Source organism: Lissotriton vulgaris, chromosome 3_2 (assembly GCF_964263255.1).
Source record: "Lissotriton vulgaris chromosome 3_2, aLisVul1.2, whole genome shotgun sequence".
NCBI classification, from domain to species: Eukaryota; Metazoa; Chordata; class Amphibia; order Caudata; family Salamandridae; genus Lissotriton; species Lissotriton vulgaris.
The window spans coordinates 190,947,668-190,973,616 of record NC_141690.1 but is presented as its reverse complement, the minus strand read 5'-3'; the positions used below and the strand labels follow the sequence as shown (position 1 = coordinate 190,973,616).

The following is a 25,949-nucleotide window of genomic DNA, read 5'->3' as shown; positions in this document are numbered from 1 at the left end:
GTACAGGCAGGCCCTGGCCATGTGCTGGGAGGCAAGGGGCCATTTTGAATGCAGGCAGTGTTCTCAGGCCTGCACCCATTTTGCCTAGCTTTCATCCATTATGCCCAGGGGTAGTGAGTGGTGCATGGGCCTAGTCTTTCTGTGGGGTGTCTTGAATTTAAACATCATTGAGGGCTTGGATGGCATGGGAATGTGCTGATTTTTATGTGGTTTTCAAGTTTTTGGGGTGTATAACTGAACTGATGTACCTCTGTCTTCCATTGCTTTTAGGTGCACAAGACTCAAGAGAACCACCAGTGCCAGGAAGAAGTCCTGCAGCGGTGTGTTTGTGCAGCATAACGTCACGCGACGTCACGCCTGGCCTCAGACAACTCTGCACTTGTGCAACTGCGGCCTGCTGTTCTGACCTCTGAAGAAGATGGCCCCAAAAAAAGTTCCCCGTAGCTCCTCTAGCAAGAAAGGTGCCAGTAAGGAGCAGAAGAAGCAAGTTACCAAGGAGACTGGTGTGCCGCCCGCCACATTTTTGGGAATAAAAAAAAAAGTACGGCTGCAGCAGCAGCGGGATCTGCTGGGGACCAAGCTGGGAGCAGCACCCCCGCTCCATTGGGCTCAGTGCCACCACCACCATGCCAACTTAAGTCCAAGCCCTTGAGTGCTGCAGAGGCAGCCAGTCTACTTGTTCAATCACCATCGACCAGTGATGTTGGCTCATCGCAAGAAAGTAGCAGCAATGTCCCTCAATCAACACAGGTTGTTGTAACTCATCTGACGAGTGTTGAACAACCACAGCCGCAACAACAACCACATGTGCAAGTACAAGCCCAAGTACATGTGAAAGGAGAGGTAGCGCAAGGAGATGCGAAAGCAGAGGTGCATGGAGGGGCACAAGTGCCCACAATAGTTGTTCCTCCCGAAGTAGGGGCACATCAGGAAATCGACATTCAAGCCGAGGGACCATTTGAGGAAGCCACTCCTCCTGATGATCATTCATTGTCTTCCACATCCCTAGCAAGGAAAAGATCAAGGGTGGTGTCTACATCTTCTTCAAGCCCATCTCCTTCTGATGATATGGATCAAACTTGGGAACCAGCCCTGCCGTCTGAGAGTGAGGCACACCATGATCTGACAAAAATAGCTAAGCGTAAAAGGAAGGTCCCCGAAACTCTCATAGTTATGGAGTGTGATGACGCTCAACAAGAAGTGGTGTATACTCCTGCTGATGAAGACTCTCACAACGACGACGCAGTAATCATAGGCTTCACTCCAGCCTCAGCGGGCATGCAGCAAACAGACATTTTGACCCTAGCCCGAAAAGCTGCTGAGCGTGATGATGTTGTCGACGAGGAGGCAATGGGAACACCACCATCATTGGAGTTAACTAGTATACCACCACCTACCGCTTCCATATTTCTTCCTCGCCAGAAGGGACCTCCATACACCTCGACCTCAATTAGTGGTTGTGCAAGCGCACAACGTAATAAAGTTCGGCAACACACATCCTCCACTTCATCCGGCATTAGCAGCATGACCACCACCAGTATCGCCTCCTCCGGCTCCCACAGACATTTCAAGTCCGCAGTTTGGGACTTCTTTAGTGTTTGCCCAAAAAAGGAAAACATAGCCATTTGTAAGTTTGCAGTTAGTCGTGGTAAGTTTGGTACCAACTATGGTACCGGAGGCCAGAGAGGTCATCTTGAGAGACAGCATGCTGTCCAATGGTTTGCACACCTAAAGGAGATCAAGGAAGCCCGAATTGCAAGTCAACAAAACGTTGATGTTTCATCTGATGATGACGAGGAGGAAGAAGCTTCAAACACTTCACTTACACCCAGTTCCCCTGTCAGCACACCCCCTGTGAGCCACACTAAGAGTGTGGGAGAGAGTGAGACACCAATGCGAAAAAGTTCATCAGCGAGCGTAACCGGGTCGAAGAAGTCATCATCATCCCGTAAAATGGTCCAGGCCAACATTAGAACCATGTGGTTTTCAGAAGCGCCATATGAACGCAACCACCCACTGACGCGTCTGTATAACACTAAGCAGGCTAAAATGCTAGCTCTGGACCTTCTCCCTTTTTCTTTTGTAGAAGGGGTTGGTTTTCTAGAATTAGTGGCAGCGCTCAGCCCTAAATGGAAGGTTCCTAGCCGGTTCTATTTTGCCAGAGTTGCGGTTCCAGCACTACATGAAGATGTGCTGGAGGTGATTGGGGCAGCTTTGCAGAAGAGTGCTGTTCACACTATACATCTGACAACAGACATGTGGACCAGTGGCACAGGCACTGATTACATGTGCATCACTGCACACTGGGTCTCTTTTTCAGGGGTTAAAGCAAAGCTAAACGCAGGTGTTGACCCGGACCAAGTTTTTAAAGCTGCTCGGGAACATGCAACACTAGCCATGTTTGGCTTGGAGAAACGTCATACAGCAGAAAACATTTTGAATGAGTTTAACACAAATGTCTTTCACTGACTGTCCCCAAAAAAACGCAAGATTGGTTATGTTTCCACGGATAATGGTGCCAATGTAGTTAAAGCCATGGATCTGGGTAACTATTTCAGAGTGCCGTGTTTGGCGCACTGTATAAACCTGGTTGTTAAAAAATTCTTGAGTGAAGACAGTCCAGTGTGCGAGTTAGTGGCCACCTGCCGAAGAATGTGCAACCATTTCAGCCATTCTTTTAAGGCCTGGAAGCATCTAAGGGGCCTGATACATGAACGTAGAATGCCAGTGAAAGCACTCATCCGAGAGGTGCCAACACGTTGGAACTCAACCTTCTATATGCTTGAGCGTCTGTATGAGCAGTTTACGGTACTCGATCATTATTTCTTAACACTGGGTACAGCTCAGAAGGACCTGAGGCTAGATGCGGCGCAATGGAACCTAGTTAAAAGCCTGACAGACATGCTTCGTCCTTTTGAGATCTTCACGCGTGCAGTCAGCAGGGAGGACTGTAATTTGGGAAAAGCTATCCCATTGTTGCGCATGCTGGAGCACCAACTGAAGGTGGTGTCTTCTATGTTTAAAAAAGATGAAGAAAAGCAAGAAGCTTTTGTTTTGGCGGAGAAATTATTAGAGCGCCTACTTGGCGATAAACGTCTTCAAATGATCCACTCAGAATAGCATTACATTTGTGCTACTATTCTGGATCCACGCTACAAAAAGGCGCTGGCAGGCAGACCATTCTTTCCTTTTGGTGACGAAGATGTTACAAAGTACAAACATTGGCTAGCCTTGTCAGCCATGAGGTTTGAAAGAGAAAGGCAGAAAATTGAAGGAAAAGGCAGTACATCAGCATCAGCAGGCCATCCCCAGTCAAAAGAATCCACTTCTGCACCTGTGGCTGTGGCAGAAGTGACCTCTCAGCCGTTAAAGGCACCGGCAACCGGATCATCTGCACCAGACACAACAGTATTTGTATTTGTATCTGGGTTTTATATCGCGCCAAATCACCGACAGGTCTCAAGGTGCTTCTGACCAAGTACAGCAAGAAGGAGAAGGGTGAATAAGATACAGATTGCCGGCCTATCTTACAGGGATGTAAACGCGTCCCTGAAAAGCAATGTCTTCAGGGATTTCCTAAAGCGGAGAAGATTAGATTCTCTACGAAGCACCTCCGGTAGCTTATTCCAAATGGTGGGGGCTTGGACTGAAAAGGATCTGCCACCTTTAGTCGCCATTTTAAAACGTGGACATGATAGCAGAAGGGAATTGGAGGATCGTAGAGCTCGCTTGGGTTTATACACTTCAAACCTCTCTTTTATATAGGCCGGCGCTTGCCCATAAATTGCTTTATGGGCAATGCACAGGCTCTTAAATTCAACCCTTTGCTTTATAGGGAGCCAGTGTAACCTATAAAGTAGAGTGGAAGCATGGGTCCGTCTGAGTGATCCAAAGATTAGCCGTGCTGCGTCGTTCAGGATGACTTATAGACGATTGATTAGGTTTTTTGGAAGACCTAGGTATAATGCGTTCCCGTAGTCGATTCTGGAGACTATTGTAGCTGAAACAATGGTTCGAAGCAGGTTCGTGGAAAGCAGAGGGACTAGCTTTCGCAGCTGCCTAATCAGGTTGGTGCATGATCCAACCACAGCGGATACTTGGTTGGTCATCGAGAGCTCCTGGTCGATTTTAATACCGAGGCTCTTTACACTGGGGCATGGCTTTGGGGTGGGTCCAAGTTCTTGGGGCCAGAACAGATCATTCCAGGGAGAGGCAGAAGTTGAGACTACTAGGACCTCTGTTTTATCTGGGTTGATTTTTAATAGGTTAGATGTCATCCAGTTTACTATAAACCGCAATGTCTTTTGGGCCATGGACTGAGCCGATGTTGTATTTTCGATGCTCAGCAACAGCTGAGTATCGTCGGCGTAGTTGAAGACTTTACAGCCCATGTTTGCCAAAGAGTCTATCAGTGGCTGCAGGTATAAGTTGAATAGGAGTGGCGAAAGTGCGGACCCTTGCGGGACTCCACAATCCAGGACGCCAACGTCAGATACACGATCTGCTAGTTGGATCCTCTGCGTCCTCCCCAACAGAAAAGACGTTAGCCATTGGATAGCTTATTCTTTTATCCCGGACATGGCTAGTCTGTCCAGGAGCAGTGCATGGCGGACAGTATCAAACGCTGCTGAAAGATCTAGAAGTATCAGGGCGCTTGGTTTTTTACTGTCAGCCATGCATCCAAGCTCGTCCAGCACCGACAGCATTACTAGTTCGGTGCTATGGTGGGCACGGAACCCAGCTTGCCGCTCCTGGAGTAGATGATGTGATTTCAGGAGAGGTGACAATGATTTTAATACATGCTGTTCTAAAATTTTAGACAGAAAAGGCAGCTGGGAAATTGGCCTGTAATTCTTCAGACTAGTTGGGTCAGCCCCAGGTTTTGTTATCAGGGGTTTAACACGTGCCTCTTTAAAGCTAGCTGGCAATGATCCTGTCGCTAGTGAGTTATTTAGGAGGTCTAAGATCTGGTCCTCCAGGATAGGAATTGGCAACCGAAAGATTTCAGGAGGGCAGGGATCTGCAGGGGTCGCCTGACTTAGTTGATATAGCAAGTTGTCTGAGGGAAATGGAGTTGATGTTGGGAAATCTTGAGATAATGGGGGTCGGGGGGTTTTGAGGGGGCAATGGCGTGGTGGACATAGTTGGGATTTCTTTCTTGATGTCTAACAGGATGGTAGCTACTTTTTCAAGAAAGTAACCTTGAAAGATGTTACAGTCTATCACTGTATCTACCTTTTCTTCCTTCTTACTTAGTTCTTTTAAAATTTGGAAGGTTTCTTTCTGGACATTTGCTGCATTTTTTATGCAGGTTTCATAGTAGTCCTTTTTGGTTGATACAATGAACTTTTTATACAGCTGAAAGGATGTTCTATACAGTTCGCGATCTGTATCATTTTTAGATTTCCTCCAGCATCTTTCAAGATAACGGAGCTTTCTTTTTTGATCCCTCAAGCTTTGAGTAAACCAGGGGGCCCCTTTTTCCGCACCCTTTATTTTCTGAATCTTTTCCGGGGCTATCTGGTCGATTGATTGTCTGAGAGTGGTTACTATAGTATCATAGTTTGAATCTAAATCTACGTCATCAGATGAGGTCATTGATTTATGTATATGTTTGGAAAGGGCTTCTGTTAGGGTTACTGAGTCGACTTTTTTCCATTGGCGCACTTTTTTGGTTTTTAGCGGGAGTTTGACCTGAGGGTTATTTTGTGGTACATCACACAGAAGTAGATGGTGGTCAGACCAAATACAAGGTATAATACTCGTGAGGGCCACCTCTGGCATAGAAGACCAGATGAGATCGATAGTGTGGCCTTTTATGTGGGTTGGAGCTTCCACTAGTTGTTCCAGGCCTAGAGCGGTCATGGAGGTCTGTAACTGACGTGTTGGTAGATCTTTATCTGTCTTATCCCAATGGACATTGAAGTCACCCGTCACCAAGATATTTTTATATCGTGTGCATAGATCTGATATTATGGGGAAAAAGAGATCATTAAATGTTGATGTACATTGTGGTGGACAATAGATTGTTAGGATGATAAGGCAGGAATTGTTCATAGTAATTCTTATCCCAAGTAGATCTACAGAGTTTATTGTCTCAGTTAAGATTTTCGTCACTGTGAGCTGTTTTTTAAAAATAGTTGTTACGCCTCCACCCCGGACACCGTCCGGCCGATTATGCCAAATCATATCATATCCGCTTGGGAGGGCGGCTATGATGTTGGGGGAGGAGATATCGCTCAGCCAGGTTTCGGTAAGTGTCAGTATATCGATGGTCTCATCCTGTAAGAGGGTGAAAATTTCCAGGTGATGTTTCTGTAGTGACCTAGTGTTTAGAGTAGCTAGCTTTAGTGGGGGTGGAAGGCAAGTATCTCTACGGCTAGGGGATCGACAGATGTTGCATTCCTTAAGGATGGAGAGTGTGATGGAGTTTACGCTATACCTGCCTGAATCCAGTGCAAGAAGGTCATTAGCAGAGTAGGAAATACATCTGCCAGAGTGCCTGGTCCCTGAGCCCGATCGTGCGCGGACGGGCGCAGACGGGCAGGACTCTGGCACGACTCCGGCGCAGGTCCGGCGCGTCCGCTGTTCGCGTCCGCTGCGTCTGTTTTTGTAGCGCTGCCAATCGCGTCACCAGCCCAACCCGACCCAAGATGGCCGCCGAAACCGGAGCCCTGCCCTCGGCGTCAACACTCAGCCGAGAGCAGGTCCGGAGCTGAAGGGAGGGGGGTGAATGAGCCTGAAGCGCCACGAAGTGCAAGGGAGTCTCTGCACACCTCTTGAAATCAGGTGTGTATAGATATCCTGAACTGTGCAAGTTGCGATTTCCTCAAGTTAAAAGCAGTTTTAAAAATAAAGGAAAGGTACGAGAACCTCCCGGCTTCAGACTCAGGAGGGGAAAGAATGCTGTGTCAGTATCAACCCAATGTTACAACAGTAACATTGGGTGAAGAAGAGGATTGGCTAACTCTGCATGGGTTTGGTTCTCAAAAGGTCCCAGCAAAAAGTAAGCAAAGTGGAGGAACCGTGGAGAACCTTCAGTCGATGGTGCAGGACTATCTGAATGACTCAACAGAGGTCTATGTTAATGCTGACCCATTGGCGTATTGGCATGGGAAAAAAGAATTGTGGGCACAGATCTCCAACCTGGCTATAAACTACTTGTCTTGCCCACTTGCAATCGTGTCTTCTGAACGTGTTTTCAGTGCTGCTGGTGGCATTGTAACTTGCAAACGGATCCGCCTCTCGCCCAAAAATGTGGAGAGGTTAACAATGATCAAGATGAATCAGTACCTCATACCACCAGATTACAAAGTACGAGAATACACGCCGGAAGAAGACGAGGAGGACAGCAACTTAGATGAGGGAATTTCTTCTCTGTTAGGTGACACTGACCTACTCCTGCCTGAATTCGCAGAGTATGAGGACAAACTCCTATTCCCTGACACCGAGCCCTGAAAATGAGCCAATGAATCAATAACTTTCTTTTTCGTCCTTATTCACTTTTATTCCTGTGTGTCTGTCTTTCTTTGTTTTGCACAGTTAATATAATTAAAACTGTAATCACCTATTCACAAAAACAAGCCCATCAGCAGAACTGTCTTCACTTATTTGCTTATTGATTTGAAGGTGCCGCAGTCTGCATTCCTCAGTTTCACAAGTTCACAAGAACATGCTTCTCTATCCTCCTCCTCCAGACTCCTATTTCCCTCAAAGCAGAGGGCTGGATTACGCCCAATGAAGAAAGACTCTGCACTTGTGGGGGTGTTCTACTCCTTTGCGGGTGAGTTGGCGGGTCTTGGGGCATTTCTGGGAAGGTGTAATACCGGATAAAACTGGTTTTGACCAAATCAGACTTGAAAACGTTTTTGACTTTTTGCTCACTATCATGTTTTCAGGGGCCCGTTTGGGGGGCTTCCTGGTGTTTGTGGGTGGGTTTCGGGGTCTGGGAGCACTGCTGGGTATGGATACTTTAGATTGCAAGAGGTTTGAAGCAAATCCATGGTGGCAGAGGGGAGTTAGGGCCTAGCTGCAGAGCGCGCGCGGAGTGATTTTGGAAATTGCCATGAAAATGGCAAAGTCCCCATTTTTGTACTTTTGCTTTTTGGCTGTTTGGGGGTCTTCTACTTGTTTTTGCCTGGGTTGACGGCTCTGGGGCCATTGCTGGGAAGCTCTAATACCTGATAAAAGTGGTTTGGACCAAATCGGAGGCGAAATTCTTTTTGCATTTTTGCTGACTTGCTTGTCTTTGAGGTGCTCTTTGGGGGGGTTCCGGGTGTTTGTGGGTGGGTTTTGGGGTCTGGGAGCACTGCTGGCACAGTCTAATTTTGATTGCATTTGCTTTTCAGGAAATCCATGGTGGAAAACGGGAGTTATGACCTAACTGAACAGCGCGTTTGGACAGAAGGCCGAAAAATATTGTAAGTATGAGATTTTCCATTTTGGCTTTTTGGCTGTTTGGGGGTGTTGTGCTTTTTTCCGGGTGGGTTGGCAGGTCTTGGGGCATTGCTGGGAAGGTCTAATACCGGATAAAACTGGTTTGGAGAAAATCCATGCGGAAAAGCCTTTTGGCACTTTTTGTAACTTAGGGTTCGTTAGGGTTAGCCCTAGCAGCAGGATTGCATGTATTTCGGGGTGTTCTAGATTTTTCCAACTGAGTTCTGGGGTCTTAGAGCACTCGTGGGAAGGTGTAATTTTGGTTGCAAGTGATTTGAAGAAAATCCATGGTGGGAAAGGGGGGATTTGGCATAGTTAAAGAAAGCGTTTGCCACTATTCTTCACTTAGGGCTCGTTAGGGTTAGAAGTATTTGTATTGCATGTGTTTGGGTGGGGGGCTGTTTGTGGGGGGGTTTGCGAGTCTTGGAGCGATGCTGGGTATGGATACTTTTGCTTGCTTGCAAGTGGTTTGAATACAATCCACGGTGGGTAAGGGGGGATTTGGGCCTACTTTTACTTTCAAAGTACGTTTTGTCACCAGTTTTCTACTAGGCCTTGTTTTTTTAGATCTGATTGGGGGTCTTTTACATTTTTGCGACTGGCTTTAGTAAGGGTCTGGGTGGGAGCACTGCTGGGAAGGTCTAATTTTGTTCTACAACACAGTTTACAGTACACCTAGCTTGAGGGGACAGATCCGCTAAATTAATTTGCCCATACTTATTTATCCTTTAAAAGGAGACTCAGACAGAGTACGCACTTTCAAAAATATTGTACTGTCTATTAGGAAACTCAAAGTGTGACTTTTTGCACTACACAGCATACATACCTTATATTTATTTATCAGTGGTGTTGTAATATATATCACTTCCTGTTTTTCGTTCAATAATTACAGGCCGGGTTTCAGTCTGTGTAATGGGGAAAAAAGGATGGAGTCAGGCTTCACATTAGCGAGCCGCAATTCAGCATCCGCCAGGCATGCAGTGGACAGGGTGTCTTCTGGTCACCAACATTGATGGACGGACCGTCAGCTGGAATGGATGAGTGCCGCTAATAAGAGGAATGGTTTGATGCGTGCAACTTACTTACCAAATTCAACAGGACAACTACAACAACAAACAGATACAGTATCCGTTCTTTTCTAATTATCTTTTAGGTAATGTTATTGCTGTGAACTTCTATGAGTGTGACTCTGCATTTCTTGGATCTCTCTCTGCTTCTAAATTGATCCCTACAGCCATTCTATAGGTTTTACTTCGGCTATTTTTTTCAACCTAATTTAATGTAAGAAGTGTTTCTCTGAGTGCAGAGATAGGCAAGTGAAAACGCTGCAGCCCTGTACTGTCGCATTCTGTCATTCACGGTTGTCGAAAGTACTACTTACTTTTCAGTAACCATGCATGCAGTAGTGCATGCACTTCATTTATGTCACTTAAAAGATTTATGGTTAGCTTTGTACCCAAAGATCTCTTTATCTTCAATTATGGTTTGTCCATGCGGTGCTTTTTTTTCCTTCTCTCAAAAAAACTGTCCCAAAATCCCCCATTCCCATCCATTTTACAAACCCTAACCCTCTTCCCCCGGGCTGTGTGGTTTTGATTGATGTGTGACTAAATGACAGCAATAATTCCAGACACTTGCTGGGGGGGATAAGGTCATAGCAACAGGCTGGTGAAGGAATCCGAGGATATATTCTATTCTTACTCAGCTTCACACTCAGTCACTATTAGCAAATGAAAGCAGATTTTCATGTGCGCCATCAACTTGATAGGTCATCAAGAACATCCTCCTCCTAGAAGTGGCAAATTATTACGCTGCTGTGTCCTTCACCTTCAGTACTATTTCTTGTAGTAGTAGCCAATGTCAAAGAAATCTAACGCAAGTACTAGTTATACTTTCAATACTTTACCATTTGTTAGGCTACATTGTGGCACTGTTCGAGTGCACTGTCACCTGCTATATTCTCTATCGTACCGTTCTAATGCTACGGTAAGGACAAACAATGTTTCAATTTCTTTTTTTTCAGATGCTGCAACTGCCACTGTGTAACACCACTAGTACCAATGCAATGATGACATTTCATCCGCCCAGGATTGCCAACCTTAATCGCCATTTGCCGTGCAGCCAGCCCTGTGCCTAGCCCTATTTCCAAACACAAATTACAGATAAGATAAGAGTTTGGGGGGGGGGAAGTATAATGGAGTATTAGGAGAGACGAGAGACTGACACTAGTACTAGTAAAGTCCTAGGACTATTGAATTCACTTACTCTGTGAGAGGCACTTAGTTTTGAAAACATTTGGGCAATTAATTACACAACTTGAATCAAGATGCCACTTAAGTGTCACCAAAACAAAGTTACTGTTAAACCCCCACCCACCAGCCTCAAAAGCAGTAAAAAAAACACATATGCCAAGATAAAGTTTAAAGTATATTTATATCCCTGACAAAAATAATCTCCCACAAGACCCAACCCACCCCAACTCCCTAACCCCAACGAATGTCCGTGAAAAGTCCAAAAAAGTTAAAAAACCCAACTCCCAATTCCCACCCCCCAGAAGTCTTTAAAAAAGGGGCAAGGGACAGTCTCCTCCTACTGCTGGCTGCTGCTGTTGAATTTCCGGGCCAGGTCAGAATGCTCCTTGCGGAGGGTCTCGAGCAGGGTTTTTGTGTTGAGCAGCTCCTGCTCGAGGTAGGAAACCCTCAGGGAAAGTCGGTGCATGCGTTTCTTGCAACTGCTGCGGGGGGCAGCTGATTTCTTTGCTCGGCGGTGGCGGGTGGCTGCGTTTCCCCGGGTCTGTCCCGCTGGAGACTTGCGCTGACTGGGTGACCCAGGGAGCGCGGAGGAGGATGCAGCTGTCCCGGTAGATGTTGTGGTAGACTGCGTGTCCCCCTCCTCCTGGGCCACCAGCCGGCGATATGCAGAGGCCTCCAGCCTCCGTTGCCGGGCCCGTCTAGCCAGCTCCTTCCGGGTTGGTTTGGAAGGAGCATCTATATAAAGAAAGAAAGACATAGTCTATAACCAATGCTCTTTAAGATTAACAAAAAATGATTCAGTAGAAAGTTGTGTCACAGTAGAACTAGCAACTTGCAAGTGCAGTACATAACTATTGTGGCCAGTATCTATCTAACCTCCCACTTCTTCACCCTTGCTCTAACATTAGTGGGAGTTTAAGGAATTAATTCTTCGAGCACTATGGACTCACTCCATTAGAGTCGACTATGACAGTACACCAGTCTTATTCTTCTTCTTCTCTCTTGTTTAGCAAAATTGGTACGTTAACTTCTGCAAGCCGGCATAATGCCAGCGCAGTCAACTTGCACCCGAGGAAAACAGACGCCCGCCACGATGAGTGAGACAGACTTGCGTTACCGTACCAGTCCAGTACATGCAGGTGGTGATGCTCTTACTTTTCTATTACGGGTGGCACTGAGAATAATCTGTTACAAGGGCTACTGCTTAATTAATTTAACTTTCACCCTACAGTGCCAATGAATACTAGAAAAGGAAAATGAAGAAGACAAATAATCTGATTATCTATCACTGCACATGGTATTTATTTACTTACATATGGGATGACTTTAGGTGCTTTGCTTTTTATTGAGTGAACAGTGATACATCCATACATGAATGACAGAGTTCTACTAAACTTATTAACAGAGGTAGTGAGTGGCCATCGTAATAGCCGGATATATGCTGTGCTTGCAATACAAACTACTGCTACTATTCATGGTAGTATTCGGACAAAATTGCCTTGCCTTTCCTACACTGGGACGGACGTGCGGGTGCGGTGTTACATGCTCTTCAAAGTAACACTTAGTTCATCCAGTGACCGTCTACTCTCTCTAGATACACATATGCTATCTAAGAGTCAGATAGTACCATGATCCAGGCATCCATCCATTCAAACTATGGGGCAGATTAGGATTGCGGATTTCCCGCATCCTCCGGGCCGGCGGAATCCACCGCCGGCCCTGAGGATGCGGGAAATCCGCAGCGGACTGAAAAAGACCCCCCCCGCCAGATTAGGATGGCTGGGGGATAGTTTTTCAGTCCGCAGCTTTTCCGCCGCGGTCGCCTCCCGTCCGCGGCGGAAAAGCACTAACATGGCTGGCGGTGTCTATCAGACACCGCCAGCCATATAAATGCCATGATAAAAATACAGGATGTGACCGCCAGGGTGGCGGTCACATCCTAATTACCACGGAGGGACCGCCGCTGCCCCTGCGGACGGTCCCTCCTACTCTATGGTGGCGGACGGACTAAGGTCCATCCGCCATCATAATAGGCCCCTAAATCATTCTTCTTCATGTCTCTCATCTGGACAAACCTTACGTTTTCTCACGGGGAGCAGCACACTATGCAGTCTGCAATCTCAATAAGTAAGGAATATAAGAGCTTACCACTGCCTGCCACTACCGTGGCAACCCGCACCGCAGTTTGGTCCGGCACTTGCTCCGCCTCCTCCCCAGAGCTTCCCTCCACCTCCGCGCTGGGCCCAGCACCAGATGTTCCACCTACAAAGTACATTTAAGAATGTTAGATGTCATAGACATACACCACTCACTAGTATTTTGTCTAGGAATGAAGAAATGTGAATACAGAAACAAATCTAACAATTTGTGACTGTCTACTCTAAAGTAAAAATGTCCCTTTTTCCAGGGAAGGGTGTTGTCTTGCAGCATTATTTGGCACAACTGATGAATGCTTGCTTTTTAACACGCACCATTTTCCTCATAACAGACAGAAGCTTCACTTCTAAGAACAAATCATTAGGACGAAGGGAACAATGATTCAGCACCAAAAAGAAAAATGAAAGTTCAAACCAGGTGAGGGCTCGGCTCGCCCACAATAAATGTGTGAAATAAAAAATGAGTATAATGCCTTTTCCATTTTTAATCAACCGTTTATGTTTTATGACAGGCTTGATTTTAATAAATATTTTTACTTTTAATAAAGCTTTAAAACTTAAATAGACTCTGTGGTTTTTGGTCATGAGTGAATGAGCAAAAGGTTTTGCAATTTGCAAGCATGAGTCCGTGCTTCTGACACTTCTGGACTCTAACTCCGTACTCTTGTCCTGCATTGGATGATCATCATTGGGGATCAATCATCGATGAATTCGGGAGCTAAATGACTCTGCCACACTATCTAGTCAGTAGGAGATTGGGGGTTCTTCAAAGTCTGATATCACTGAGGTATGTGGAAAGTCTACCTGCGCCTATTATAATTGATAAACAATGCACTATTTAGTGTCCATAGTTCTGTTTGTGCAGATTTGTCCCTGCAACAGTAGTAGAATGGATTGTCCTCCTATCCAAACCAAAAGTAAAGTAGTACCTTATTCTTTCTTGGTGGTCAGTCACCTTTTTATTGTTGGCAATTGTCAAAGCATAAACATTTAGAAGACTTGAAAAGACATTATGGACAATCCCAGAGGACTGCACTCAGTGCAGAGAGCTATTGCTGACTAGAATGGGAGTCCAAAGGAATTGCCAAATGTGCAATCTTACTTAGCTACACAGACAGACTAATAAGAATAATCTAGTAATACCACAGGGAGTCATAGTCGAGGCAGGATAAGAATTTAGATACAGTCTACAAGAAGATCAAAGACGATTTAGAAAAAATCGAATGAGGCATGCTAGGAAAAAATAGGTACTCTATATTAAAATTAAAACTTACCGGGGCCAGCAAAGGAGCACTCGCCTGACCGATCCTGGCCTTGTTCAGCAGCAGCAGCAGCCTCCTCCAATGCCCTCTTGCCCCTGGGGGGAGCTGATGTACAACATGAAAGAAAGAAAGACCAGAAAACATGGATGATATTTGTCAACCAAATCAAACATTTTAAAAGAACAATAACAAAATATGTTGGCGAAATAGCAAATGGACAAGTATTCCACGGGATATATTGACCTATCTCATGTGGTCTACTACGATATTAGTATTGCTTGATTTGCGGACCGTCGACTTGGAAAGTTATGTAACTCACTAAACAAACTACTAAAAAGGTTCCCCTAGGACTGGCAGGCAGCAGTCTGCAGCACGCGAAGTGACAGACAAAGTCCATCGTGATTGCAGATCAGAGACAACACTAAAAGGTTTCCTACTACATTAACCAGTCATTAAAATACTCAAACTATCAATCCACCACCACTATTTCTTCTTATTGCCAGGTGTACAAAGGAAGGACTGGACTTGAGTCTGTAGGGGCTGATTTAGAAGCCCCTTGCGGCTCTTTTGCTCCATTGTTGCGTGACTTTTGTGACGCAGCGGCAGAACAAAAGAGGTGCTATGGTGCTGCGTACATTAACAACGTGACGCATATGGGAGATGCATCACGTTGTAAAGCCCTGCGCCATCAGGGGGCATTCCGGCGCAAGGGAGGGCGTTCCTGCGCAGGAACGCATCCTAAAAGTGGCTGAGGGAAATCTACAAGATTTCAATCAGTCACTTTGAGGACAATGATGCGTGACTCAAACCCTGCGCCTGCTTGAAGCAGACGTACGGCTTGACGCAGCATTGGGGAGATAGGGCACCCCAGAGCATTGCTGGATTTGCGCCATCGTTGCGACACAACTCCAGCAATGCGCCGCCTTTACAGCACAGAAGCGTAACGCTTCGGTGACGTTTTGGGCCCATGGTGCGCCGCATTGTAAATACGGTGCACCATGGGTGGTGGTGGCGTGCCGCACAATTACTGGTGCATCCCTGCTACTTGGCAGGGATGCGCCGGTAATTAGAAATCTGACCCTTAGTGTCTAGCATTACGCAGTTCTTTAAATTACACTCATGCATAATTTCACAGGCCAACGAAAGGAACACAAAATCGAAAACAAATAAGCATAGTAGCAGCGCTACTGAGAAGGAGAGCAGTGCACCTGAAATGCACAGAATATTTTGAAATATAATTTACCTACAATGTAATCAGTAGCATTATTGCTCTTGGTAAAAAACAAAAATTTGCAAGATAATAACACACAGAGCAGGAGAAAACAGAGTAGTAAAGAAATAGCTACTACTACTCACCAAGCCCGGGGATCTCAAGGCCGAGCAGGTCGAGCAGATCGTGTTCCCGGTCCAGGAGATCCGTCCAACGGTGGGTGGCCTGGTTGTAGGTGCGCCGGGCCCGAGAGTGTTGGTACATGGCCCGGCACACCTTCTCCCACCGCTTCCGGAGCTCCTGGATCCCGTACCCGCTAGCGATCCTGCCGCCTCTCATGATGGTCCTGGGGAGGCGGCGCTGAACATAATAAACTAGTGCGGCCACCTCCTCCGCGCTGAAGATCTCCCGGGCTGTGACTGTCTCCCCCCTCAAACGCCCTCACGGGAGCCGGGCACGGGGTGCGGGACCCTTCCCCTTCCCAGGATGCTTCCTGGCTCCCTTTACCATGGTCTGGGCAGAAAGGAAGCTAAATAATAAAGAAGAAATAGAATAGGGAAGAAGAAAAGAAAAGAGTTTAAAAAAGTAGTTTAAAATTAACCAAAAGTAGCAGAAAACACAAAAATATAAAGCTAGAAAAATAGAGGGATAGATATTAAGTAAAATAGATCAAAAAAACTTCAAACAAGCAAAGGTTGGCAGAGATTCAGAGAGGATACAGAAAGCATGCCCAGAACCATAGCAATGAATGAGAAACAAGATGGCGGCGCCCGTTCACGATCACGTGGGTAAGTTTGCGCAAGCTTTTCCTCGCGATCACGCGTGAACTTGTGCTAGCGAGCCGCACACTTTGCGAGATTACACATCGCGCCCAGAAACGGAAATACGTCATGCAAACAAGATGGCCGCGCCCGTGAGGGTAACTTTGCGCCGTTGCGCTACAAGCGGCTCGCTAAAACGCACAAAACGTTGCGAACTAACACGCCGCAAAAAAACAAATCGCATATTCGCACGAATTCGCGGCTTCCGAATTCGATCTCGCGCAAATTCACGCCCCGCGAAATTGCAGAAAAACGAGATTCGCAAAACGGAATGCACTCAGCAGGTTCAAAAGTTCACACTCATCATTAGTAACCATTCCCTGAGTTGCTTCCTGAGGGGCCCCTCCAGAGTTCAGTTGCCTACTTGCAACTATTCTATGACCCTGCTCTGACCCTCACAGCAGGTTCATAGACTAGCTACAAGTAGGCCACAAAGGTCCTGGGAACAAAAATTGCACTGCAACAGAAAGCAAATTACAGATAAGGAAGCAGGTGCCAGACTGGAAGTTTAAATTCAGTGACACATATCAACCCCAAATTAATTCATGTCAGTTGAAGCAGGGCAGGTGTGCTTGCTTTTCCCACTCATAATCTACAGTGATGAACCAGAGGGTGGCAGTGATGTACCAGAGGGTGGCATGGGTGAACCAGAGGGTGGAGTGGTGAAACAGAGGGTGCTGTGAACCTGTGATGATGAACCAGACGTAGAAACAACATAGTCGTGACCGTTGCGAGCTGACAAGTAAGTTTGCAATTTGCGAACTGGTACAAAACTCTCTCGAACTGGCAGAAACCCTTGCGAACACAAAAAAAACCCGCAAATTCGCGAGAGTTCGCAGATTTTGCGGCTTGTGAAATCGCGATTACGCAAATTCGCGAACGCCAGATTTGCAAAATTCGCCCATGCTTACTCCGGAACGCCTCCTCTTCCTGCGATCTGCAGTTCCATTTGGCATCCACTTCTTTTGTGAGAGCCCTCAGAGGCTCGGGCGGGTTGCAGGGATGAACTTCCCGCAATAGGTGGCCATGCCAAGAAAACTCCTCACGTCAGTGGGCGTGGTTGGAGCTGGGGTGTTTCGGATGGCCTGCGACTTCTTCGGGTCTACCTGGATGCCTTCCTTGTTGAAGACGTATCTGAAGAACTCCAGAGATGGTTGAAAGAACAGACACTTTTCCTGGTGGAGAGTTGCGCCATGTTTGCTGAGGCAACGCAGAGTGCTTCTCAGTGGTCAGTGATGGTCAACATCAGTGGCAGAGTGGGTCAGGATGTCGTTGCTGACGTTTATCACTTCGGAGAAACCTGATAGCAGCTCATGGATAGTGTTCTGGAACACCTCGGAGGCTGAGGATATTCCAAAGTTCAGCCATTTGTAATGATGCAACCCCAGGTGGGTACTGAAAGTTGTAATGTAACAGCTTTCTTCCGCCAAGGGTAGTTGGTGATACCCGGCGTTAAGGTCTATTTTAAGAAACCACCTCGTTCAGTTAAAGTCTTCAATTATGTCTACCATGGCTGGTGTTATGTGGCGTTCTCTTTTGATTGCCCTCATATTGATGCAGAGGGATTGGCTCCTGTTGGTTTTGGTTTCTCTGCAATGACCATCGGGGACACCCATGGTGTAGGTCCCGAGATCTTCTCAATCACCCCTTGCCTCTCAAGCTTTTCAAGTCCTTTTTCCATCAAGGGTCTCAGGTGGAAGGGGACTCGCCGATGTCGTAGAGCCACAGGGGTGATGGTCTTGTTAATGTGCAGTTTGATGGGGATCACACTTAATGTGTCCGAGTCCTTGGAAGAGCTCCGGGAACTGGTCTAGAATCTCGTCGACTTGATGCACTTGGACACTCCTGGCAAATGATACCAACCCAAGGTCTTCCACATTGTGCCTGCTGATTAGGGTGTCCACTTCATGGTCGAAGACATGGATGTCATGACTGCCTAGTCTTCCGACCTGACCGGGGCGGATATCTTTCCTCTTAGTGGCAGTGGGGTTTGGCTCCCATAGGCAAATATCTTGGTCCTGGATGGGGTGATCGGTGGTCGAGGTTGAAGGCACCGGTACTGCTGGAGACCCATCACGTTCACTGACGCTAACATGACGATCGCTTTTACCTCCAAAGCTGTAATTCTGACTGCGCATGTGGGTTGGGGCCTTCGGCGGCACTTGAGTTCTCGCGTGAGCGAGATTAGGTATGTCTCCACCTCATCTTCTTCCATATACTAGTCTTCCGGCCCTTGTCTACTGGTTCTTGAAGATTCTTTCCGTTGTGTGGAGTTTGTGATGGACAGCTGTTGCACCGCTCGCGAGGACGGCCTTTGTCCTCGGGAGTCTTGGCCTCTATTTCGTCTCCTGCACACTGCTGAGAAGTGGTTGGGAATCCAGCAATTCGCGCAGGTTTAGCCCTGTGCGGGGCAGTCATTCGCTGCATGTGGCTCATGCCCACAGTATCCACAACGTGGTTTGGATGTATCGGGCCTTGTTTTCTTGGGTGTCACACCCAGTCTTCGATTGGAGAGTGGCAGCATACTCTGTCTTGATGGACCCTGGTCTTTTCTGATTAATTGTAAGGGCCTGATCTACCTTGCTTGCTCTTGCAGCGGACAGGTTGTGGGTCCTCGCCAGTATGAGGATATCCTCTCGGGCAATTTGGGGTTGGGACAAGATGAGGCCTCTCAGCGTCTTGTCCCAGCACCCTTGGATGATTTGGGCCCTTATTTCCTTTGGCTGATCATCTGCCGTGCACGTACTGGCCAGCTCGCGCAGGCGAGCATAGAACGCGTCAATCGACCCCCGTTCCCATTGGCGTGCCTGGAGCGGTTTGAATCGTTCAAAATCAGGGTTGATTTGGGGGTCGAAATGCTCATTTAAAGCCGCAACTGCAGCGTCTTAGTCCTTGGCGACGCCTGTGTTTGGCAGGTGTTTGAACAACTTGAATATGTCATCTTCAGCATAGTGGAGCAGTAGCTACCTTTTTACCGCACCATAAGTCTCCCTTGTGGCTACAAAGTAGTTGTTTAGTCATTCTATCCAGATCTTCCACCTCAGCGACGCTGTCGCTGGGTATGCCAGCTCACTGAAAGGTGGCAGCACTCCAGTGAGCGCGTGTTTTCCTGGGGCTCTTTGTTGGGCCTGTGCCTGGTCTTCCTCAGCCATGCTTCTGATGGATGGTGTCCTTCCTTTTGCTTTCTTTGTCTTTCTCCTTGTCTGGGTCTTTCTCCTCCCCTCTTGAACTTGTGTTTGTTCCTCTCTTCTTTTGTTTTTTTTCCTCTCTAGGTGCTCCTTTATCCGTCTGATGGGGTGTCCTTTATTCCTTTCTTAATTATTTACTGTATGTCTCCTTCTGCTCCTCCCTCCTGTGCAGGTGTCTGTCCTTTGTCTGTTTTTTTCTCTTTCTGCTACTTTTCCTCCGTAGCCAGTGCACTGCAGGCACCACTCCTCCTCCTTCGGAGCCCCCGCTCAGTGGGCGCCCCTCCAATTTACCCCTCTCTTCACATGTGCTCCCAGCAGGCCTTAGCGTTTGTTCTTTTCGCAGCAGGGGGGGGGGCGCCAAAACGCTGGACTGCTAAACCCTCGTGGTGGCAGGAATTGGCCAGCAGGTAGCACGGTCACACCCGCTCACAAGGCCAGAATCTCGTAGATGGGAGAGAGCACAGGGTTGTCACCGGGTGGCTCTGCTTGGCAGTCGGTTGCATGGGGTGCTTCGTTGGGGCAGCACTCACCCTAGAGGGCTGTCACAAACGCTGCTCCTCTCACAAAGCTTAAGCTGCAGCGTGCCTTCTGGCGAGCAGCACGGTGGCCACAGAACACGCCGGTCTGGGGGTGAAGGCGGAGGCAGTGGTCTGACACAGGGTCTCTGCCCTCCCTCGTCGCCAGTGTCGTGCCCCTCTGATGTCAATATCGGTCTGGGTAGGTAGGCCTAAAATACAGGAGATAAAGTTACAGTGTGATGCAATACCCTTTGGAGAAATGGTAAGGGCCAGGCATAACTGTAGTGATGACAATGTTTTTTATTCATGCTTGCAGGATATGGAGGAAATATTTCTAGCTAGGGGATATAATGCACATGTAGTAAGGACTACTGTAAATAGTCAAAAGAATTGAGAGACAACGGACATTACAACAATGTACAGATAAAAGTAAGGAGTCAAAGGTGATGAATCATATTGCTAATTTTAATACCATGTATACCAGATATCGTAAATGCCTTAGTAGACATTGGCATCTCCTAAAGAGTGACACAGCATTAGATGGGGTTTTGAGTGATGAACCCTCAGTGACCTATCGGAGAGGGCATACACTGAGAACCTTATTTTGTCCCAGTTATCCGCTGACTAATCCAAATGAGCACTGGTTGACACCACATTACCTAAGCTTTTATAAGCGTGGACACTGCACTGTTTGCATATGGACTCAAGACTTTTCTGACTCAAAAGAGAAAAAATACAGAATTAACTATAACATCACGTCACACAAAATATCTAATGATGCCATAGTGTGCAATTGTGGACGCATGTACATTGGGAGCAACATTAGGTTTCTCAAAGAGCGGATCCAGCAGCACCTGAGGGCTCTAAAGATGCGGGACTTGAACTACCTGTTAGCAGTACATATGAATGTGTGTGGACACTAAGGTATACATAAAAATTTCGAATTCTTTGCCATAGACCATATACCACAGGCCCCTAGGGGAGGAAATAGGGAACTAAGGCATAGATGCATCAAGTTAAAATCCCCTCGCAAAGGGGCAGATTCTCAGAATCAGCCCCTTTGCGACCGGTATTTTTGCATTTGGGATGCATCATCCCAAATGCAAAAATCGCACATTAGGAAATCGCAAAAATGCGATTACTTGCATTTAAGGAATCTCAAATTGAAATTCCTGAAATGCAATGCATTAAAGTTTAAAAAATAGCGATTTCGCTAATAGAGCTCGCAAATTACCATGAAGTTGAACTTCATAGTAATTTGCAAAAACTTTGAAAAATGCACTAAAGTGCATTTTTCAAAGTTTCATGATGCGCACACACATGCTCTAAGGGCATGTGTGTGCGCAACATATGTGCACAGATCAATTTCAGGGGTGCAAGAGGGTGTCCTTTGGATACCCCTGCACCCTTGAAATCGCATTCTCAATTTGCGATTCGCTAATTGAGATTCACAAATTGAGAATGTCTTCCTATTCATTCCTATGGGCCTCTAGGCTCATAGAAATGAACGGGGAGGTATTCCTCAATTGCGACTCGCAATTTGCAAGTCGCAATTAAGGAATTTTAAGAAATCGCTATTTTGTTTGCGATTTCTTCATGCATTGCATTTTGCTATTCCTTAATAGCAAATCGTTCTTTTTCGCTATTAAGGATTATCAAAATGGGTTCTTGATGCATCTGGGGGTAAGCCTCAGGAGATATGAAGCTAAATGGATATTACGTCTGAACTCAGTAGAATCTGGACCGAACACAGATCAAGAGCTCCACTATTTCTTGGGAGACAGGTGAAACAAAATGACAGTCTGGTGTTAATGTATAGCGGTCTTTGAAACTGATTGGTTTTCCTTTGTTGGGCTTGCATGTAAATGTGTGTTGGCTTACAACTATGACATATGCTAATGATCTGTACTTCTATAGATGCAATGAATCTTTATTGCACTACTTTTTGTAAAATGTTCATAAGGGTTATTGCCCCTGGGAATAAGGTAGACAATACACGATTTAGGGCATTCGCTTTTTTTTATATTGGAAGGAACTCAGTTTTGTATTAATGAGGGATTGTTATTAACATTAGTTTGGTATGGCACTTTCTTCAATTAGACTATTATTTATACATTTACATGGTTTGTTACAATGAGAGCGCATGGAGTTAAATACATGTTCTACCCAGCCAAGCTATGAGTAGTTGCCGATTTCTACAAATGGGCAGTGAGGTCTACACTGCTCAAGAACTGGTAGATAAATACCTCTAATCTTATAATTGTAATATGCATCAAATGAATGTATGTATCGCTTGAAACAAGTTTGATATTATCATTGCTGTAATTGTTGTAATTCTTATTGGCAATATGATAGGATCACTTGCATTATGTGTAATGGGAAGACAATGAATGCCTTTCTGTAGTAGGATCTAGCCCGAATCTGTACTGCAGTAGATGAAAGATTGCTTCAAATTTTGTGAATTTATAAGATTTAGACAAATGTACTGTATAGTGATTGTTTAATTTTAAGGAGTTAAAGTTTTGGTTCACTTGTTTGCTGTTTTTTCTCCCTGAATGAAGAAACTTGTCCTATATCACTTCTTGGGTGTTACCATCCTCTCTGACATGTATCTCCTTGCCAACCTTAATCCTAAATCCATCTTTACTTTAGTTTCCCCCTCTTTTGTGAATATTTTCTTGTGAAGAGAGTTGTGAGCTGTTCTTTTATATGGAGTAATTGTTCCAGACGCATGACATGCAGCATGCTGACTGGGTTGCCGCATTGGTCAGCAGTGTGTAAGAAGCTCTGGCGGAAGGACAAGCCGGATTTTAGTAATTATAGGTTATATTATTTGAAATAAGGTATTTAATATCGAACACGATAATTCAAACGTTCAGAATGTAGAATTTGTAAATATTACTGTTCCAATATGGCGCCCGTTTTTCTTTTGCGGGCATAGAAGTCTGCTTCTTTATGTTCTTGTTGTTAGCTAAAGAGACGCCTGGGATGGCAGCTATCTAGCACGCCACAACTGCTCCTGCTTATACCCACCGCAAGCTTTCTGAAGAAATTACAGGTAGGAACCACGTAAAGTTGTTTTGACTGAACAAGTGAGAGGGTGCCTGTTACGATACATTGTGAGGCTTACTTAGGTTTTAGAGGTTTAATTGATGTTTGGGCAGTTTTTTTTTTTGTGTAAGACCTTTATTAACACAAAGCAGTTTACACAGCATGAGCCTACAACCCGGGGGCCGGCTCGCTACGTTTGTATTAGCATCCATCAGTGCACAGGCTCGTTGTACATAAACATCTCTTCGCTGTGAGGTGGAGCCACCCCGTGTACCTCACGTATGGCTACTAGCTGACAAAAAGAGGTGAGTCTTACATTTTCACATTTTATAACTAAGAACAGAAAACAACATACCCCAACTAAGACCGTACAGTACTACCCCTCACTTGCTAAACTTCAGCTGCGATGATAGTTCCAGTTCCCACCAATTTCCTGCTGCCACTGGGCTTGTCCTCGTGCACTTACCAACACACATTCCGAACTGATTCAATCGAGGTGTTAGTCCTCCTCATCGTCCTGTATTGAGGCGAGGTATTCCTCTAAATAACACCAAATATTCTTTGGCCTGGACTTTGCTGGCAACTGCTCCTCATAAATTTGCAGTTTGTCACGACAGGTGGACATGTCATGCAGCCATGTTTTCATCGTCGGCACCCTTCCGACTGTGCCAGCATTGTGCCACCTGCCTTTTCGCTAATAATAAGGCTATTGTACAGAACCTGCGCTTCAATGCCCTGAATTGTGGCACTATACCCAGCAAGCAGACCTTGGGTGTGCATTGCACCTCTTCCTCCAACATGACAGATAATGTGGCAGTGATCTCCTCCCAGTACCTCGCTATCTTGGCGCAGTGCCAGGCCAGATGTGCAAAGCCTGCTCCCTCCCTGTTACACCTTTTACACCTGTCTTCCTCTTGTAACCCGAATCCAAGCAGTTTTGTCGGCGTGTAGTAAATTTGGTGAATACATTTAAAATGAATAATTCTCAAATTACCATTGGGTGTAAGTATTTGTGTCAGGGCGCAAGTGCTAGTCCACTCTTCATCTGTCAATGGTGTGTCTAAGAGTGTATCCCATCGCCCCTTAGCCTTCAGAGCGTGTCCCGCTAATTCTGATTGTGCAGCTGAATAAAGCCTAGATACCAAGTGGGATAAGTCGTTAGTTGTGATCAATAATTGTAGTGGTGCAAGGCATTCTGGCTCTGATGGAAACGTTGGGTAATGTTCCCTCAATGCTCTGGTCAGCCTATAATATGTAAAGCGAAACATGGGAGTTGGGTTCTGGATATAACCCAACTGGTCTAGGCCTACGAATGTGCCCCCTTGAAATACATCCCCCATCTTGTCAATACCGGCTCTACTCAGCAATGACATTCCGACTCTCTCCCCGGTGACTGACAGTGCCTGATGATGGTGTAATGGCATGGCCGGCGCGTACAGTGGGGTTTTATGAGCCAGCTGCCCAAGCCTGTGCCATGCTTTGACTGTGGTGTCCACCGTGTTAATATCCCTGGCATGTAGTGGGGGTCGTGTATGCGAGACTATTGCCGAGAGGGGAACAGGATGCGCATCACTCTCCTCTATAGCCGCATGTGTGACGTATGGGACCGCATGGTACCAATATGCCGCATATTGCGCCTGTGCGCAAAGATAGTATAGAAGGAAATCAGGCACACTGAAGCCTCCCTGTGCAAACGGGAGCGTAAGAGTCTGCAGATCAACACGGGCCTGTTTGCCAGCCCATATCAGGGTCCTCACCAGGGAGTTAAATCGACGGAATATTGCCTGTGGTGGCGTGATCGGTATGTTATTAAACATGTATAACAATTCGGGCAACACGTTCATTTTAACAATAGCTATCCTATCGGCCAGTGATAATGGCAAATGTATCCAGCGTTGGATGCTGTCCTCCAGCTTCGAGTGTACCACTCCGTAGTTCGCTCGCAGTACCTCCTCTGGATCTCTGTGATACATGACCCCTAGGTATCTAATCGGGTCTTGTTGCCACTCCAACGGGAAGTCCACAGCAAAGGGGGATGTGGTGTCAGTGAGGGGTATAATAGAGGATTTGGCCCAATTAATCGCCAGCCCTGAGTGTCCGCCGAATCTGATGTATTCCCTGAGTAATGGGTTTAGGTGAGTCTCAGGGTCACGGACATAGAGTAACATATCGTCCGCATACAGTGATATGTGAAGCGGTCTGGCTATAAATTGCAAAGCAGATTCTTTGTAGTTCTGTCGTACTAGACAGGCCAGTGGCTCCAGTGCTAGTGCAAACAAGAGAGGCGAGAGCGGGCAGCCCTGCCTCGTACCTCGTTCAATTGCAAATCGATCCGAAACATAGCCATTGATTTTGATCCTGGCACACGGCTGTGTATAGAGCAAGGAAACCCATTGCACAAACCGTTTGGGAAACCCCATTCTATTCAGGACGGTAAGCATGTAGCGCCATTCAATGGAGTCGAACGCTTTTGCAGCGTCAAGCATGACAGCCACAGCTTTAACCGAGGGTTGAAGGTAGTGTGAGAGTGCAAACAGGGACCTAGTGTTATGCGTGGTTGATCTGGTTGGCACAAAGCCTGATTGATCCGGCAGGACCAGACTGGTCATCAGGGGGGATAGTCGCCTCGCTATAAGTTTCGCAAGGATTTTTGAGTCCACATTGATCAGAGACAGTGGTCTGTACGAGTCACACTCCTCTGGGTCTTTGGATGGTTTAAGGAGAGCGATGATCATGGCTTCGCGCAGCGTGGGGGGGAGTAATGATTTTTCAAATGAGGTGCCGTACATGTCTACCAAATGTGGCGCCATAATGTCCGCATACTGTTTATAAAATTCCGAGGTGTACCCGTTAGGGCCTGGCGCCTTACCATTCGGCAGTGAACCTATCACCTCAGTCACCTCTTCCACCGTGATGGGCCTAGCCAAGTACTCCCTGTGCGCATCCGATAGCCAGCCAATCGCCACATTGTGTAAGTAGTCATACGTTTCTGCTGCAGGAGCTGTGGGTTGTGACTGGTATAGTGACCCAAAGGAGTCAACAAATCATTTTAATA

The 25,949-nt window shown here is 46.4% G+C and overlaps 1 protein-coding gene across 1 annotated transcript in view; it reads right to left on the bottom strand.

The window, feature by feature from the left end:
* The window catches only part of POLN (DNA polymerase nu), a 2,377,116-nt gene extending 2,351,412 nt beyond the window's left edge, over positions 1 to 25,704 (bottom strand). The window contains exon 1 of the mRNA XM_086964459.1: positions 25,298 to 25,704. Within this exon, the coding sequence (XP_086820585.1) occupies positions 25,298 to 25,704 (407 nt within the window). The remainder of the gene's footprint in view (positions 1 to 25,297) is intronic.
* Between the last annotated feature and the right edge of the window lie 245 nt (positions 25,705 to 25,949).